Here is a 16,701-nt window from a genome sequence, read left to right as displayed (position 1 = left end):
ATGAATCGATCTGTTGAATGAGCCATGTTGGGATTTTAGTGCTTAGCCTCGTGCCTGGGCACTTGGGCGGCACGAGCACAGCTGGGCGGCACGGCACGGCACGAAAGTCTTTTCGTGCCCAGGCGTGTCGTGCCTAGTCGTGCCGTGCCTAGGCGTGCCTGGGCCGGGTCGTGCCGTGCCGCCCATTTGGCCATCTATACAAACACCTGCTGCCGCTGGGTTCATGTACATATCATACATAGCATCCGTTTTGCACGTGGTCGGGAGCTCGATCCCTATTGTGAGGGCGTCAATTCTGACAGCGATTTCCTCATCCATGGCGTTTGAATATCTAGGCCGGGGTGATGGCGATCTCAACACCACACTAATATTGTCTCGGATTGTCCCTTCTGACAAATTGATTGTCATGTTTTATCACGACATCATCAAAGAGCGACCCACGAAGCTCATACCTGATTATTCGTTGTTCTCATATTGCAACACTGGGCTTCTCAAAAACGGATTTTTCATATAGTTCCTAATTCCACGGCTGAGCTGCTGATCTATTATAATAGTTTTTGTATTTCCTTGCATAGATTTCCTTTGGTCCATAGCGAGAATAGAAGTTGTTTTTATTGCCATATTGGTCAGGGTAAGTAGAGTTGTAGTTGTCTAATACGATACTATGGGTTCACAGTGTATTTCTTTTTAAATTTTAGCTATTTATAATAGTATTTTGTATGGTCTCTTTGAATTAATCTAAGCCATCGGATCATTATAAAAATCAATGGTGTGTATTCTTCTCTTTTTTAGATTAACGTGGTAGTTTTCTAGCCCCTCTGGGCGAATGTGGTGGCTTGATCCTTATGTTCTTACCAAAATTGATTGTATCAATTGTATTGATGCTCTATTTATATATTATAAGCGTGAGAATATGTGTTACGGTAAGTCCTGGGATCTGACCAACCAAATTTTGATATTTTCATAAATGAACATGAGTCCTATAGTAATAATGGACTTTAATATGCCGGAAAAAAAATTAGTCCGTGTGATGTTTCCTCTAACCTAACCTGATCGACGCCATAGATGAGAAGTGTACTTAACTAACAGAGGTACGGGGCAACTGCAATGCGGCAATCAATTGCTAATTGCTACGCTATTTCTTGAGCTACTATCATCATCCAACTAACCTCAGCAAAAAGCTGGTTCGTTAGTTGAAGTTAGGCTGGCGGCCGGCAAGCGGACGGACGGTCCAGATCGTTCGATCCGGCATCGCATTCGCATCCAGTGGACCAGACCGCTCTGGCGAGGCCAGGTGCGGCCGGTGCGCCGCCTCCTGCCCTCTCGTCTCCTCCTGGATTCTCCCACACTGCCACGCAGCACGAGCCCCTCGCCCTTCGCCCTTCGCCCTTCGCCCTTGCCGCCGATCCTTCCCCAAAACCTAGCCCGCCCGCCCGCCGTCGGGGCCTTCTAGAACCTTCCATCCGGGGCGCCGCGCCTCCCGCCACGGACCCCGCCCTCTCGTCGCCCCCGCACCCTCCCGCGCGGCGGCCTCGCAGATCCGGTTGGATCGAGGGCGCAGGAGGCTCCGGTCGGGGGCACACCTCGCCCAGCCCGAGGCCAGGAGATGGGGCAGGCGTTCCGGAAGCTCTTCGATGCCTTCTTCGGCAACAAGGAGATGCGGGTACGCTGCCACCTCTTTCGCGCTTCCCCTTTCCGCTTCCCGATACATGACACGGCGAAGAATCGGGGGGGGGGGGGGGGGGGGGGGTTCCTCGGTGAGCCGATCCGCTTACATGTGCGGGCGGTTGCGGGCATGTCGCGGTCTTATCGTAGCATTGATTTCACTTAGTACTGAATTGGTAGTGAATCATGTCTTCCGCCAACAATCTGCCAGCTCTGTTTTGGTTGGCAACCATTCACTAGCATCCAAAGGGCGCGGAAACGACGAGTCATGATGCTGCCCGGCCATGGTGTCCTGTGCTAATCTTACCTGTCTGTGACTGTCATAGATTTGATTCTTGTACTGAATTAGTAGCGGATCGTTACCATCCAAGGAGACTAGGAGAGGGAAACGATGAGTGACGAGCCAGGGCGCGCTGGGATCTTTCGTAGACCGTATCAGATCATACTTATGTCCAATGATATTGATGGATTCTTACTTCACTTATTAGCTGGACTAAGCCGAGTAGGTGTTTTAATTGCGTTTATAGTGCCACGCCATTTCAAGTGGGCCCAAGTGTTTCAACCATGTCTTTATCTTCCTAACATTGATTGATTATGCTTAAATGTTTTAGTTTCCTCTTCTTTATACTTTGAGATTGGTACCACCGCCCTTGTTTAACTGACCACGCATTTGATAGGACACCCGCTCGGTTGCTTTCAGGTGGTGATGCTTGGGTTGGATGCAGCTGGAAAAACCACCATACTCTATAAGCTGCACATTGGCGAAGTTCTCTCCACCGTCCCTACCATCGGTACAAATCTATTACCTGTCTGCTTGTGTTTCGTTCCTTTGGGGTCTAACCTTAGCCGACTATATTTTTTTTCCAACTTAGCACCTATCACATTAATCGCTTCATTTGTTCGCATGTTTAGTGACACCATGCCCTTTATCATGTTGTAGGTTTCAATGTTGAGAAGGTTCAGTACAAGAATGTAGTGTTCACTGTGTGGGATGTCGGCGGCCAGGAGAAACTGAGGCCCTTGTGGAGGCACTACTTCACCAATACCGATGCTCTGGTCATTTATTCTCATTTCTGTTTCTCTAGCAGCATAAAATTAAAATCTATTCACAGTAACAATTTAACATGGAGCTGCTGGCTCCATATTCCATATTGTTTGTTCCACTTTGTTCTCCTGCTTCTGATTTAATATTTGTAGTTCAGAGTGCAAGGCCAGTACCACTCGCAAGAGTAGGTCAACTGGCTTCATTGTTGTGGATTCTTAACTTGAGCCTATTTTGCCCTCTGAGCCTATTTTACTTTGGCATATTTTATTGGTCTTGATGGTCTACTCTTACTTAACGAAACCAGGAGTAATATTGCAGTAGGTACGCTTATGGTTCGTAGCTGTCAAGATCTTCATGTATTATGCTAAAAACCTTGGTTTATTACTTGGCATTTATTTGTAGTAGACACTGCTTGTCTGCTTTCTTGAAATAAAGACCTTCCTCATTATTTGCTTAATTTGCAGATTTATGTGGTTGATTCACTGGATAGAGAGAGAATCGGGAGAGCCAGAGCAGAGTTCCAGGTTTATATCTTTTACTACAGGGTATCTCTGTACAATGAGATTCTTTGCGATATCTGTTCTAACCTGTTGGGATCTTATCTCTTTCAGGCTATAATCAATGACCCTTTTATGCTTAACAGTGTACTTTTGGTGTTTGCTAACAAGCAAGATATGGTATGTTCAGCAATGTTTTCTCTCAAACCTTTGTTTTATATTGTGATTTTTTCTGATGGAAATGTGTGTGGTTTCTGAACTCCTTGAATTTTTCTGTCCTGAATCATGTTTTTCCTGTTTGAGCTTGGTTCCTTTCTGTGTGCATGTAATGTTAATGAATATGTTTCATCCATATGTACCTGCAAATTCTCATCCTTGCCAAAGTCTGCAGCGATGCCCACATATTATGAAAATAGCTGCCCCATTTGTAGTTTTTGCAATCAGCTGTGTTTCATTTTGAACAGAAGATGTCAATATGTTGGCTGCCTGTCTGTTTGTTTTAACATAATGTTTGCAGGTGGGATGTGTTTCACATTGTTTAACATGAACATACATCCTTCATGCTTTGATAGTATTATTAGCCTTTGTTTGTCCTGCATTCAATTTATTTGGACTCTGTTATATCAATGGTATTCTCGTTTTTTTTTACCCAACTCTTGCTCACTCTGGCGATGCGCCTGTTAATGCAGAGGGGAGCAATGACCCCGATGGAGGTGTGTGAGGGCCTAGGGCTGTACGACCTGACTAACCGCATCTGGCACATCCAGGGCACGTGTGCTCTGAAAGGAGATGGCCTGTATGAAGGGCTCGACTGGCTAGCAACTACCCTGGACGAAATGCGAGCCTCTGGACGGATAACCTCAACATCATCATCGTCATCCTGAAACTACATGTAACAGGACGAACAGAAATTTGATCCTCGTGATACGCCCATTGAAGGACCATCTCGCGATTCAGGCCATGCGCTTGCACTCTTTGTTTCCTTATTTTCGTGTTTCCCCAATTGCTGCTGGCTATACCTGGAGTATGGACTGAGTGAAGCATCTGGCAACGTTAGGTTGGCAGAGTTGTAGTAGCACTGGTCGCCGATTTGGTGGTGTTGGTGGTTGTGATCTGCGTTTGCGAAGAAGAGTAGGGGTGGTGCTATCTGACTCATCTGCTAGTCAAGACTTGAGATTACTTGATCATCACTATAATCCATCGTGTGTGTGGGTGATTGTAAATACTACCACTGATGACATTGACTCTTGTGGTTTTGAAACTGAAGAAATGGAACCCCATACGTGCTTTCCTGCGCTATGCCTGTCGAGTGGCGACACGACTATGCACCATTCGTTGAGATGCAAGAGAAATTGCCTGTCTCGTCTGTTCTGCTGAAATGATAGTCGTTTTTTGAGCGAAATGATGGTCGTCTCAATGGAGACTTTCTGCCGAGTATAGAGGAACAGAGCAAGGCAGAAGAGACCCAGAGGATAAGGCGGGTCTGCCTTGCCCCTACCAGAGGAACCAAAACCCAAGCCGAAGTCCGGAACGGAGAGAAAAAGAGAAGAGAGCCCGCGATGACGTCTGCCGCCGCCGCCAGCAGCACTGGCGGGCTCCACCTCGTACTCCCCGCGGCCCACAGGCGGCCGCCTCCGCTTCCTAGTCTTGCAACCAGCTCCGCTAGAGGACGAGGAGGAGGAAAGCTCCGAGCGGCCGCAGAAGCGGCGCCAGGAGACGTCGTCGTCGCCACCGCCGCCGCCGCCGGCGGCGCGCTGCTGGGCCGGCCCCTGGAGGACGTGTACAAGGTGCGCGTGGAGCGCGGCGCGGCGGCGCGGGCGCGCGCGGAGGCGCTGCGCGTGATGGAGACGTGGTCGTCGTGGCGCACGGGCGGGCGGTGCCGGATGCCGTGGGACTGGCAGGTGGACCAGCTCGTGTACATCGTGTCCGGCGAGGTCAAGGTCATCCCCGCCGGCGCCGTCCACGGCGACGACTACATGCACTTCGTCGCCGGGGACCTCGTCCGGTACCCGCGCTGGTTCGAGGCCGACCTCTACTTCGACGGCCCCTACGAGGAGCGCTACCGCTTCCTCGCCTACGGAGACGACAACTAGCCCATTATCATCAGCTTATCCTGTACTCGTATCACCTCTTGTTTCAGCTTTACTAGTAGTCTAGTTTTTAGGCTTATTGTTAGGTTTAGGTACCCTATCGGTTGGAGAAACATATGCAGTTAACTGATCCTATGCATTCGTATTTGTGTCATTGTGTGACAGAAGAGAATATGAGTATGAATCAAACAGAAAAATTAAACCTATCCTTCCAATCCCTCGGTTCCAGTCTGATTTCGGCTAATTCAATAGTGCTATGTGAGAGAATAAACCAAGATAAGCCGAAAGCAAACAAGCAGAACAGACGGAATGTTTGCAATCCAATTCCAGTGGCCTAGCTATCCAGACATTTGAACTGACCATGATATAAAGTGAACACAAAATAAATCAAATGGTTTCTGCTTCTAGTCATCATGAAAAAAAGATCTGAATGCGCATGCTTCCTCGTAGAATCGCGTAGAAAGTACCGACTGCTACAATTTTTTTTGCCTGCGCTGCAGAGTTAACAAATTAATTAACAAGACGGCTAACTCATGTATTAATTAGTCCAGTGCCAAAGCTCGATTCTAGTGCAGGTATCGAATGTACTAACAGCAAGCAAGCAAGCAGAGTATTTCAGCCAGTCTACCACACATTCCATCAGGGAAAAAGAAAGAAAATGCGTCCAGTATGTTTACCAAGGCTGCACACAGCCACGGACTACAAAAGGATGAAGAGAGAAAAACAAAAAAGAAGGATTGACAACTTTGTTTGTTTATCTCAACCCTGCTGTCATCGAGCCTCACCGGATATTAGCATCAATTGTAATTTGTCCTCTGTCTCCTGCTATCCTGCATCCCTCCTCTTCCACCAGCTGAATTTGAATTCCTGCTGCTTCTTCCTCGTCTCTCAACCCAGCCGCCGTTAGGCCGAGAAGAAGCACCTGCGGTAACATTATAACTGGCACCATTGTCACGGTAGAAAGCACCACCGCTTCCACCCATCACAATCCCGTTGGTGCTCGACTTATCTGCTGATGGCCTTGCACGGTTACGGCGACGTCTCCCTCTGTTACTAGGGTTTGCACCAGGGTAGCCAACTTCTTGCTGATGATAGATGCCAGTGGTAGTGCCAACAATGTTGTTCCTAATATTTATCATATCAGCATGTGCCTGTGAAGAAATGGGATTGCCAGCCTCAGCCCCAGCGGATCCAAACACTGGAAAGCCCAGCCAATTGTAGTCATAGACCTCATCAAAGTCATCGGTGTCATACTCATAGGAGTAGTCATCAAACTCTTCGATCGCCATGTCTTGAAAGCTGGGAGGCATGAAGCTCATAACAGCATCTCTGAGTGAGGTAGCTGTAGCTCCAAAGCCGAAGTTCATCATGCCTGGGAAATCAAAGGGGTCTTCTTCATCATCATCCACATATACGGTGGGAGGGAAAGTTGGCAGCTGCTGCTGCTGCCTGGAGCTCTCGACTCTGGCTCCGGTGGGCCTTGGCAGTGCGTTGTCCACAGAGGCTGCAGAGCCACCACGCCCATAGATGGGTATGATCGCGTCGTCGGCAACCTGGCCCTTGCATACAGGGCATTCACGGTGGTTGGAGTGCACATGGAGCCACTGATAGAGGCACTCCCAGCAGAAGAGATGTCCGCACTTGGTGACGACAGGCTCAGCAGCCATGTCAAAGCAGACATTGCACTCAAAATTGGCAGCACTGCGTGTAGCCTTGTCATCAGGCTCCCTGGTGCTGGGTGGAGCCGCGGTCCCGGAGGCAGATGACTTGTCTGCCGTTGGGATCGGATATGTTCGCTGTTGGATGCGGCTGGAAGAGGAGGAGGCCGCCTGTTGTTCAGATACGGGTTGGGCTTGGCGATGAGCAGCATCTACAGGGCGGTAGCAATAGTGAGGCTGCGGGGGCGGCCTCCCCCTCGACCTGTCTCCTCTCCACCTGCCACCGCCGCCGCCGCCACCGCTGCTGGAACCACCGTGGATCATGTCGCTGGTATAACTAGTAAAGTGGCGATTCGTGAAGCCTCTTCCTCCTGCTCCTCGCCCGCCGCCGCCGCCGGTGGAATTGCTCCAGCCGGCCATGGAATCGAATCGATCGGTCGGGGTGAAATCGTAGAGGAAGCCCTGGGCAGAAGGAAAACGAGATTCGTTACCAAACGTCCGAACCTTAAAAGAGAAAAAAAAATAACGCCGGGGTGGGTGATGATGATCTGCCATACGCAATCCCTCACCCATCCACCTGCCCGTCCTGTTCCGCAGGGGGGGCGGGATGAGAAGCGATTAGGGGGGATTAGGGTTGGGGAGCTGGGAACGCTAGACTAGCAGATTGGAATCGAGGAGCAACGAAATGAAAGGGGATCGAGGCGGCGGCGGAGGAGAGGAGAGGAGGAACGAACCGCGGGACAGCCGAAGGTGGTCGGAGCCGAAGCCGCTCGGCGGCGGCGACGAGGAAGAAGAAGACGCGGACGAAGGCTAGCCGCCGGTCGGCGAGAGAGGGAGGGCGTCGGATTCCACGCCCCCGGTCTGAGCTTTGCCTGCCTTCCCGCACGGGGAGGAGCGGAGGAGGAAAAGAGGACGTGGGGAGGCGACCGATCGAAACCGAGCAGGCAAACAAGGCAACATGTTAGCTGGCAAACCGTGATAAAGGCGTGAACGCAGCATGCTTTAGGCGGCGTTGGGCCGTCTTGTTGCAGCTCAAGCCCGACGAATCCAGCCCGGCCCGGCCCGGCCTTTGCAACCCCGCACGCGCCATGGGCGGAGACCGATCCAGGGTTGGATAAGTTCAGGGAACCCGAGTCAAATTCCACACTTTTTTTTTCTTTCTCAATACAAATACACAGCATGCTTTTGGCGGCGTTCGGCTGTCTTGCTGCAGCTCAAGCCCGACGAATCCAGCCCAGCCCGGCCCGGCCTTTGCAATCCCGCGCGCGCCATGGGCGGAGACCGATCTAGGGTTGGTTAAGTTCAGGGAACTCGAGTCAAATTCCACACCCTTTTTTTTTCTTTCTCAACTAGTTGAATGCCCGTGCGTTGCTACGGGTGTTGATTGCAGTGCAGCTACGGGTGGAAAAAAAACATTTATTAGAATTCAAAGTAATTCAAGTCAACTAAAAGACATAATAAATAATATTGTTCCAAAGTAATTCAGTGTTTTGCATAAGACAGAAATTAGAGTTCTTTCAATTGTGGTTGGATGAGAATGTACATTAAAGATCCCTTATTTCCCAATGAAATAAACATGTGAACACTCAATCAATAAAATATAACTAACTTGATTGTGAGACACAGATACACAAGTACTCTTCTTCCTCCATATTAGACTTACAACTTAAAATCTTACAAGTTACAACAGTGACTAATGGCTAACAGAAGCTCCAATCCTCTAGAGATTCGAATCACATGGTCCGGCTCTAACAGATCACCGAATCCACCTTATCACACTACAATTGTGTACACTTGTTTGAATATGCAAACATGTGAGTTTGAATGGTTGCTGACTTGTTTGAATGGTTGCTGGTTTTTAGCAATTTAAAATTTGAGTTAGTTCAATCATGAGTTTTCTTAGTTTGACAAAAACCAAACACTTACCGAGTTACCATTCAGTGTATCTGTCTAGTTCATTCAACTGTCATATAGGATATAGCAAACACAAATCCAACTAACATTAATGCATATATTACATAGTGCTTGGGGGCATATATACACACCTTCTGTTTTTTTTTTTACATTACAATGGGATATTTGAGTTTGGATGAAAATGCACAGAAAAGTCCTCTTCTTTCCCAATGAAATTAAAAATATCAACACCCAAGCATAGCTCATTTCAGAAATACCAATTTTTTCCTTCACAGTTTCTGTGATAAACAATTCAGATACGCCATCACTCTCTCATATCAAGTGTGACACCATATAAGTTTGCACTAAATCATATTTCAAAAATATTCTAGTTGAACATATTTAGTCTATGAAGAGATTATTGTAATTTTGCATTCAAATTCAGCGGGACAAACACTCAAAATGGATAATTAAAATAATGTATTACCTGATATGTAGGTATTGAGCTTCTTTCTAATGCAGAAACCTAACCTGATGCTCTTGTTTCTAGTCTAGTTCAAAAAATCACATTTAGCATCAGGATCAGAGCCTATGTCAAGCAAGTTTGTGCATTAGTTACCATGTATAAGATCACCTCATCTTCAACCCAGTAGCCACTAGGAATGCTCTAAACCTGATCCACAAACTTGAAGGCATGCTGAAAGAACTAAGGCCTGCAATTGTAACCTCTAAAATGTGAAAATTATTTGTAACTGCAAATGTACACGTACCTAACTCACCATTATTTGAAGCAATTAGGAGCCTGCTTATGAGAGATTACCTGAACTTCCATAGATGTGCCCTGTGTTCATATAGGTATCATAAGGAAACAGGATAATCTAATGCATCAGAACACCTACTGCATGCAATCATATTAGGCCCGACGAATCCAGCACAGCCCGGCCCGGCCTTTGCAACCCCGCACGCGCCATGGACAGAGACCGATCTGGGGTTGGTTAAGTTCAGGGAACCCGAGTCAAATTCCACACCTTTTTTTTCTTTTTCAATACAAATACACAGCATGCTTTAGGCAGCGTTGGGCCGTCTTGTTGCAGCTCAAGCCCGACGAATCCAGCCCAGCCCGGCCTGACCTTTGCAACCCCGCACGCGCCATGGGCGGAGACCGATCCGAGGTTGGTTAAGTTCAGGGAACCCGAGTCAAATTTCACACCCTTTTTTTTCTTTCTCAATACAAATACACGCACGTGAACAATAACACCCCCATACAAACATGCGCACAAACCCTTCTAAGTAGGAACATGTGTCGTATCACGACCACCGTTAATTCCTATAATAAATTCAAAAAAGATTACAAATATGAGCACCAACGATGAAATGTAAAACATTCTAGAGTTCAAATTTTGCACTCGGCATTAAAGATTGAAAGTGGATCAAATCTCGTTTCAATTGTACACTGTTTCTGGGTCTTTCCCAATAGAAAGACGTGCATGCAGCTATATAGGAGAAGGTGCATGTGGAGAAGATACATGGAAAAGGGCATGCTACTTTAATTAGCACATATTTAGTTACCCAAATAAAGTTCCAATGCTTAATAATTAAGAGTAGGAGAGTCTTTTCTCCATCTCCATAATCTATTGGAAAAATTCTAAAATGACATACATTTCAAGATGGAGGGAGTACACGAGAAGTTCGACATTTCCGGTACAAACACTAAGTTTGCAACCCTTGTCAAATTCTATGCCAAATGACAAAGTCAGATACACGCAAAAAAAAGACAAAGTCAGATAACATTTCAATTTTTTTTCAAAAATAGTAAAGTCCACTTTTACGCAATTTATCTTTTGACTGAGTTTAATTTTCTATCCAGTTCAACTCCACGTGTAGTGGGTGCTTCCCTCATGCGGGGGAATGTTGTTGAACTCCAACCGTGTCCACTACGACCGTGACTAATTTAAATGTCGTTAGACTCTGAACACATTCACTGCGACCATAACTATATATACTACACATAGCATTCACAATCATGCTGACGTGGAGGCCAAGAGGAGTCTTGAGTACTGGTGGGTGCTGCTTCCACGTGTCCTAAATTTGACTGGCTCGCTGGGTCACAAACCAAACAGGATCTTTATATTGTAAACTAAAGCAGCCAGATTGAAGCAGCTTAGGTCGCTAGAACGGCTAGTATCTCGATTGATTCCATGTTTTACAAGTATCAGCATTTGCATACAAATGCTGATAACAAATTACAACAAGATTACACAGCCGACGTGATATACATGACACAACAACAGAGTGTTACACATCAGTCAGTAGATGGCCCTCCCTTGTCAGCGTCAGAACCGCCTCTTCTGCTGAGGATACCCAGGGTTTTGCATCATCCCTTGGTCAGCCTTCCGTCTCAACTGTTTGTTGCACACATCAACGGTAAGTTCTTCCACAATCACGTCTTCTTCAACGAAAAAGAGAATGGGCATTACCTGGTGCGGATGAGACTGGCCACCTGCGCCTCTCTGCATAGGGATGTTACCAGGATTAAGGCCAGCCATGCCAGCCTGCGATGCGGCATTGAAGGCAGCCATGTTTGTACCAGCTGCTACTCTTGGCATCCCAACCATGGGTTGCTGCGGCATTTGTCGCGGCATTGATCTCGGTACAGATTGACCTTGAGCCGCATTCCCGGAAGGCTGAAATGAAGAAATGCATCATGTGAATATAATGCGGACAACTTATCAAGATTTCACATCTATGCTGCAGGTGAATATTTGCCACTAACAAGAAGTTGGGTTCCTTAATCAGATATTGGAAAACAAGGGCTTAGGAAGAGTTGTGTTACCGGCTGAGTTGGTTGAAGGCTTGTTGTTCCTTCAAAATCTGTTGTAGTGTCTACTGGACGAACAGGATATTGCACAATTTTCTCCCCTGGCTGGGATGGTAAAAGCGCGCTGACCAGAAAACAATTTCTGTCAGGAGTATGGGAAATATCCTTTCGCTTTCTAGATGAAATATTATGGTAAAACATCTTAGAGATATTCTGCAGGTAGCCAATCAACTAACAGGTATTTCTTTGACATAGGCAATTAAGAGTTAAGACTCTGGTCACACATAACTTACTTTCTTCCAGGTAGTGGGTCCATCCGAAAGTACCTAAGCAAAGAAATGAGCATATTCAGAACAAAAAAGGTAATAAAAAGAAACCACCAACACCACAGCATTAGTACTGCATTAGTACTTGAGAGGCGTGTCAACTTTTCAGAACAGGAACAACATTTTTTTTGAAAGAAATACCCAAAGGAGACCCCTGAAGTTTAAGGTGCCGCACCCAGGGTTCGAACCCTAGGCGGGAGCCTCCCGGCCAGTGGCCTTTGCCACTGCGCCATGAGCTCCTTGGCAACAGGAACAACGTTAATCTTTGTTTAAGCTAAACATATATCATCAAACTTCTAACATTGAGAAAACAGATGTTAGAACCCAGAAACCATTATCCTCATGTTGATTATGCGATTCAGGAGGCACAAATATGTACAAGGGTATTGACTAGTCCAAGTAACCTCCGATCCTAACAGTAATGGTTGCTTTGTGTCTCAAAAGGTACAGATCAGTACTAATGACAGAATATAAATAAGATTTGGAAAGGAAACAAAAGGTTAAAAAAGATATTGCAATCTATTTCATATAGATGTTCACTTTTTAGTTTTTACTATTGTAGCATCTGAACCTGTTAGCCCCCACCAGCCTCGAGCGCGTTGTTCCTAAGCGCAAGGAGATAGACAAGACTCGAAGGAAGGGTTTTAACAGTTTTGTGAGCCTGGGGGCTTGGAGCTTGTGGAATCAATGGAACAAGTGTGTTTTTGATAGTGCCTGCCCCTCCCCCCTCCTGAACGTCCAGCATTTCTTCAAAGAGGAGATGAGTTTATGGTGCCTAGCTGGGGCCCAAAAACTTGATGAGTTGGGTTTAGGTCATGCTGAGGGGCTAGCTTAAACAGTCCAAGTACGGTCGTTTTTAGACGATTAACTCATAGTTTGTACAGCAACCTCATCATATTTCCTAGGTGAGGTAAGGGAACATTTCTTTCTTTCACTCTATAATACAAAGATAAGCAGCTCTCCTGCGTGTTCGAGAAAGAAAACTATTGTAACATCTAAATTAATGAAATCAAAGTAATAAAACCATAATCCAAAATGGAAATAATGGCAGCCAATATATCAGAACAAAGTATAGCCAAGTCATTGTGTAGTGACTACTTAAAGTCTATGGTACAAAAGGCTAACGCATGATTCAGATTTTGACAAGAACTGGTTATAACGGTGCACAATATGGTTCCAGTGTGTTAAATGCTATGTCTTTTGCAAGGTTGCTAGGTAGATTCAGGCAATAAAAGGCTAATTATACGCATGTTGGAATTGACCAAAATGTACAGCCAGGCCACAAGGAAAATAAAGAGCAATGAAAATGTGAAAGTACTTAGTTACTTACTCATGCTCCAGAGCTTGTGCAGCTGTTATACGCTTTCGAGGATCATACCTAGAACAGGAGAATATCATGGTGATAAATAAAACAACAAGAAAGGCCGAAAGCATCAAAATACTCGTTATATTGAATTGTTAACAGCTAGAGAGCAATGAGCAACATACTCAAGCATTTTTGAGAGAAGATCAAATGCAGGACTCTTCTGTGGCAAGTGAACAATGTTATGGAGAACTGGGTTCTCACTGCAAGTGAGAATGATTACCTTAACAACTGATTATTGATGTAAAACAATACTTTAGGTAGCTTAGAGCAGCTAAAAAATGTCGAACATACTATTTATGGCCCTGAATGTGTTGCTGGTCATTTTGCCACCATGGAAGATTGGCAAGGGTAGGCCATTTTTCAAGTGTAGGGTGGCCTGCAGAAGGATTGGATTATCACAAATACAAGAGTACAAAGCAGAACGAACAATATGGAAGAGGAAGGGGTCATCCATACCTAAGACCTTAAAAATCTTGTCCAGTTGATCAAGCTACAAGGCATGCGCAAATTAACTGTGAGATAAATAAGTTGCATATGAATGGCACACACAGAAGAAAACTTCTAATTGCTGTAATGCAGCAGAACATACAAGACAACAATACACAAGTATATGCTGCCTGATTTTCTTAGAAGAAGGGTTCCACCACACAAGACTGATATTTTACTTGGCATGTTAATGTGGCAGTTTGGTCTCTGACTAATCTGGAAACAAGGTAACAACAATAATTACTTGAGTGAGAGTGCCCATACTTGGAATGGGTTTGGGGTATTTTTGGCTTCGACACCTTGGAACAGTGGTTTCAGGGTCAGCAATTCAGCAAAAATGCAACCAACTGCCCACATATCTAGAAATAATTTAAGGAAACAACTGAATTGAATCGAATGCAGAGAAATAAAAGGTAAAGGAAATATGATTTTGTTCTCCTGGCAAGGATACCAACAGCGCTTGTGTAGTGTTTAGCCCCAAGTAATAGCTCAGGAGCACGATACCAGATAGTTACAACGACCTGAAAATATTTGGTCAGACATATATATACATAGTGGATCTTGATAACAAAGCACATGCTAAGAGAAAAAAAAAAGAAAATATAGATTAAAAATTATGCAGAGGGCTGGGATGTTTTATGGGTGTATGCATCTTCTAAGCCTCAAATCTATCAGAAGAGGCAACAATTTGGGAAGTGGCCAATTATTCCTTGGAATAAGTCTAGTTAACCTCCTTAACTATAAAAGTATAAAACCGAATATTCTACACCCCGAACTATCCAAAAACGTCTAAATACCCCCCTTGGTGGTTTTTCGCCTACGTGGCATTACATGCGGACAATGACATGGCAATGGCAAGTTTATTCTCCCAAACTATTAATTTTCGTCTACATAACCCCTCAACTATATACTTCACCCAGTTGTGATTTTTAATGCTATTTCACTAATGTAGATCACAACACGAAACTTGATATGGCACTGTCCCTCACTCTTTCCCAAACACAAGTGCGGTCTGCACAATTATGGTTCTGTGGTAGAGTACAGTAATATTAATGAGATAAAGTAGACTTATTCCTTGGCAGCATGTTTTCCACTACTTGTATTCCTGGAAAGAGGAACAGAGGAAAGCAGCACGCGTGCTAGCAAATAGGCATGCAGGTGAAGGTACTCACCCCATTGTCACACAATGCTTTCAGCGGAGCTTGATATATCCTAGCAAGCCCAAAATCAGCAATCTTTATAACTCCATGTTCTTCTCCTTCTCCCATGACCTGTTGCGGCACATATGGAAGCGCTATCAGCAAGAGGAAAAGGCTGCGCAAATTGTGCAGTTAAATTTGTCTATCTCCAATGGGGACCATACCAATATGTTAGAAGGCTTGAGATCTCGATGGATAATCCAATTGCTGCAGGAGGGTAGGCAGAGATTGTGGAGGTTAGCCACAGAGATTTCGATAGGACCTTCCAGAGAAAGCAGCAGCATATACTCTGGTTACCTGTGAAGATAGTTGAGGCCGTTGAGCAGTTGCCACAGCAAGGATTTTACAGTGTAGGTGTTAATGGAGGCGTTTAGCTTCTCCCTGTGATGCCTGATAATCTCCTGCGGTATGGTTGGTTGTTTTGGTTAATCAATTATAATAAGATAAAGCGGTCATGCTCTGCTTAATGGAACTGGATTGAATGCAAAGTCACAGACATAGAGGTCATGCTCCGCGTAATCGAATGCGAGGTAGAGGGACATGTCGGCGTGGTTGATGTGGACGTTGACGAGCTTGACGACATTCTCGTGGTTGATCTCGCGCAGGAGCTGGGAAGCAACCAGGTAGGTTAAGCTAGGGTTTGGCGCCCCAGCCCCGGGGAAGGGGAGAGGGATAGAAAGCGCAGCGGAAGAAGAAAGGCAAAAGGAAGCTCGCACCATAATCTCCCTGATCGCGGTGGGCGATACCCCGTCCCCCTCCTTGGACTGCTTGAACTTCTTGATGGCGATAGGGGGCCCGCGCCGGCCGGGCGCCGGGTGGGCCGGCTTGAGGCGCGCGAGGAAGACGAGGCCGTAGGTCCCCTCGCCGATCTTCCCCACCAGCTCGTACTGCTGCAGCCACGCCGGGCGGTTGGCGCCGCCCGCCCGCCCGTCCCCCATCCCGACGCCGACGCCGACGCCGGGGTTCCTCGCCGTCGTCCTCCCCTCCGACGCCGCGGTGGCGCTCGGCCCTGCTTTCCTTGACTCGTTGGACCAGCGACAAATGCTAACAGATCTGCCCGCCCGGCAGGGGTTCTGAGTAACTCATCTCTAAAGCCCACCAAACCCACCAAAGCTCAGCTGATGGCCCGTTCAACATTTCACTAAAAAAATGTTGAAGCAGATTTTCAAAAATGTTGAACAACTATTTCGAAAATGTTGAAATAGTAATTTGAAAATGTTGAAATAGTATTTTTCAATGTTGAACATCAACGGCGACGGAGCAAGCCGTGCGGCGCGCGGAGCAGGCAAAGCAGGGGTGCGGCAAAGCAGGGGCGCCGCAGACGGCAGGAGCGCGCGGCGCGGCCACCGCGGCGGAGCAGGCGTGCGGCGGCGCCGCGGCGGAGTAGACGCGCGGCTTCGCGGGGCGCGATGCGGCTGCCGGCGGCGGCGACTGTAGGAAGAGGAGAAGGGGAGGGAGGGAGAGAGAGGATGGTAGGGTTTAGAGTGAATCCAGAGCTATGATTGATTACACGAATCTCAAATAGTAGAAGGTGAGAAAGAAAAAATCTTCCGGAAAATGGATAGGATTTCCGGCCCGGCAGAGTGTGTGGGCGAAGTGGACCAGCCAGATTATACAGTTGGGCCCAAAGAGAAAGACGGCCCGGCCCATATAGGACT

The 16,701-nt window shown here is 46.6% G+C and overlaps 4 protein-coding genes across 6 annotated transcripts; 2 read left to right on the top strand and 2 right to left on the bottom strand.

Annotated features, from left to right (window-relative positions):
* The first annotated feature begins 1,340 nt into the window (after positions 1–1,340).
* On the top strand, positions 1,341–4,506 carry LOC120651508 (ADP-ribosylation factor-like). The gene is made up of 6 exons (XM_039929001.1): positions 1,341–1,663; positions 2,366–2,456; positions 2,606–2,721; positions 3,175–3,234; positions 3,322–3,387; positions 3,897–4,506. Exons 1-6 carry the CDS (start codon positions 1,607–1,609, stop codon positions 4,089–4,091), a joined length of 585 nt encoding a protein of 194 aa, XP_039784935.1. The 5' UTR covers positions 1,341–1,606; the 3' UTR covers positions 4,092–4,506.
* Positions 4,507–4,628: 122 nt separating this feature from the next.
* Positions 4,629–5,512, top strand: LOC120651509. Its single transcript, XM_039929002.1, has one exon. It carries the CDS (start codon positions 4,767–4,769, stop codon positions 5,298–5,300), a length of 534 nt encoding a protein of 177 aa, XP_039784936.1. The 5' UTR covers positions 4,629–4,766; the 3' UTR covers positions 5,301–5,512.
* Positions 5,513–5,811: 299 nt separating this feature from the next.
* On the bottom strand, positions 5,812–7,918 carry LOC120651507. Its single transcript, XM_039929000.1, has 2 exons — positions 7,690–7,918; positions 5,812–7,417 (listed from the first exon to the last, which is right to left on the bottom strand). Exon 2 carries the CDS (start codon positions 7,373–7,375, stop codon positions 6,095–6,097), a length of 1,281 nt encoding a protein of 426 aa, XP_039784934.1. The 5' UTR covers positions 7,376–7,417; positions 7,690–7,918; the 3' UTR covers positions 5,812–6,094.
* Positions 7,919–10,949: 3,031 nt separating this feature from the next.
* LOC120651505 (cyclin-dependent kinase E-1-like) lies at positions 10,950–16,527 on the bottom strand. 3 transcript variants are annotated; one of them, XM_039928999.1, is made up of 15 exons: positions 15,760–16,527; positions 15,541–15,651; positions 15,341–15,444; positions 15,208–15,250; positions 15,017–15,115; positions 14,296–14,365; positions 14,109–14,203; positions 13,815–13,848; positions 13,650–13,734; positions 13,481–13,558; positions 13,323–13,370; positions 11,960–11,992; positions 11,682–11,790; positions 11,326–11,532; positions 10,950–11,250 (listed from the first exon to the last, which is right to left on the bottom strand). In XM_039928999.1, the coding sequence occupies exons 1-15, from the start codon at positions 15,979–15,981 to the stop codon at positions 11,182–11,184; spliced, it is 1,407 nt and encodes a 468-aa protein (XP_039784933.1). In that variant the 5' UTR covers positions 15,982–16,527; the 3' UTR covers positions 10,950–11,181. The 3 variants fall into 3 exon arrangements, with proteins under 3 accessions (XP_039784933.1, XP_039784931.1, XP_039784932.1); XM_039928997.1 differs by having other exon boundaries at positions 11,682–11,841; positions 15,760–16,397; XM_039928998.1 differs by having other exon boundaries at positions 11,682–11,808; positions 15,760–16,396.
* Between the last annotated feature and the right edge of the window lie 174 nt (positions 16,528–16,701).

This window comes from Panicum virgatum, chromosome 9K, assembly GCF_016808335.1.
Source record: "Panicum virgatum strain AP13 chromosome 9K, P.virgatum_v5, whole genome shotgun sequence".
NCBI lineage: Eukaryota > Viridiplantae > Streptophyta > Magnoliopsida > Poales > Poaceae > Panicum > Panicum virgatum.
Note: the sequence above shows the minus strand (reverse complement) of the source record. Positions and strands in the feature narration are given on the sequence as shown.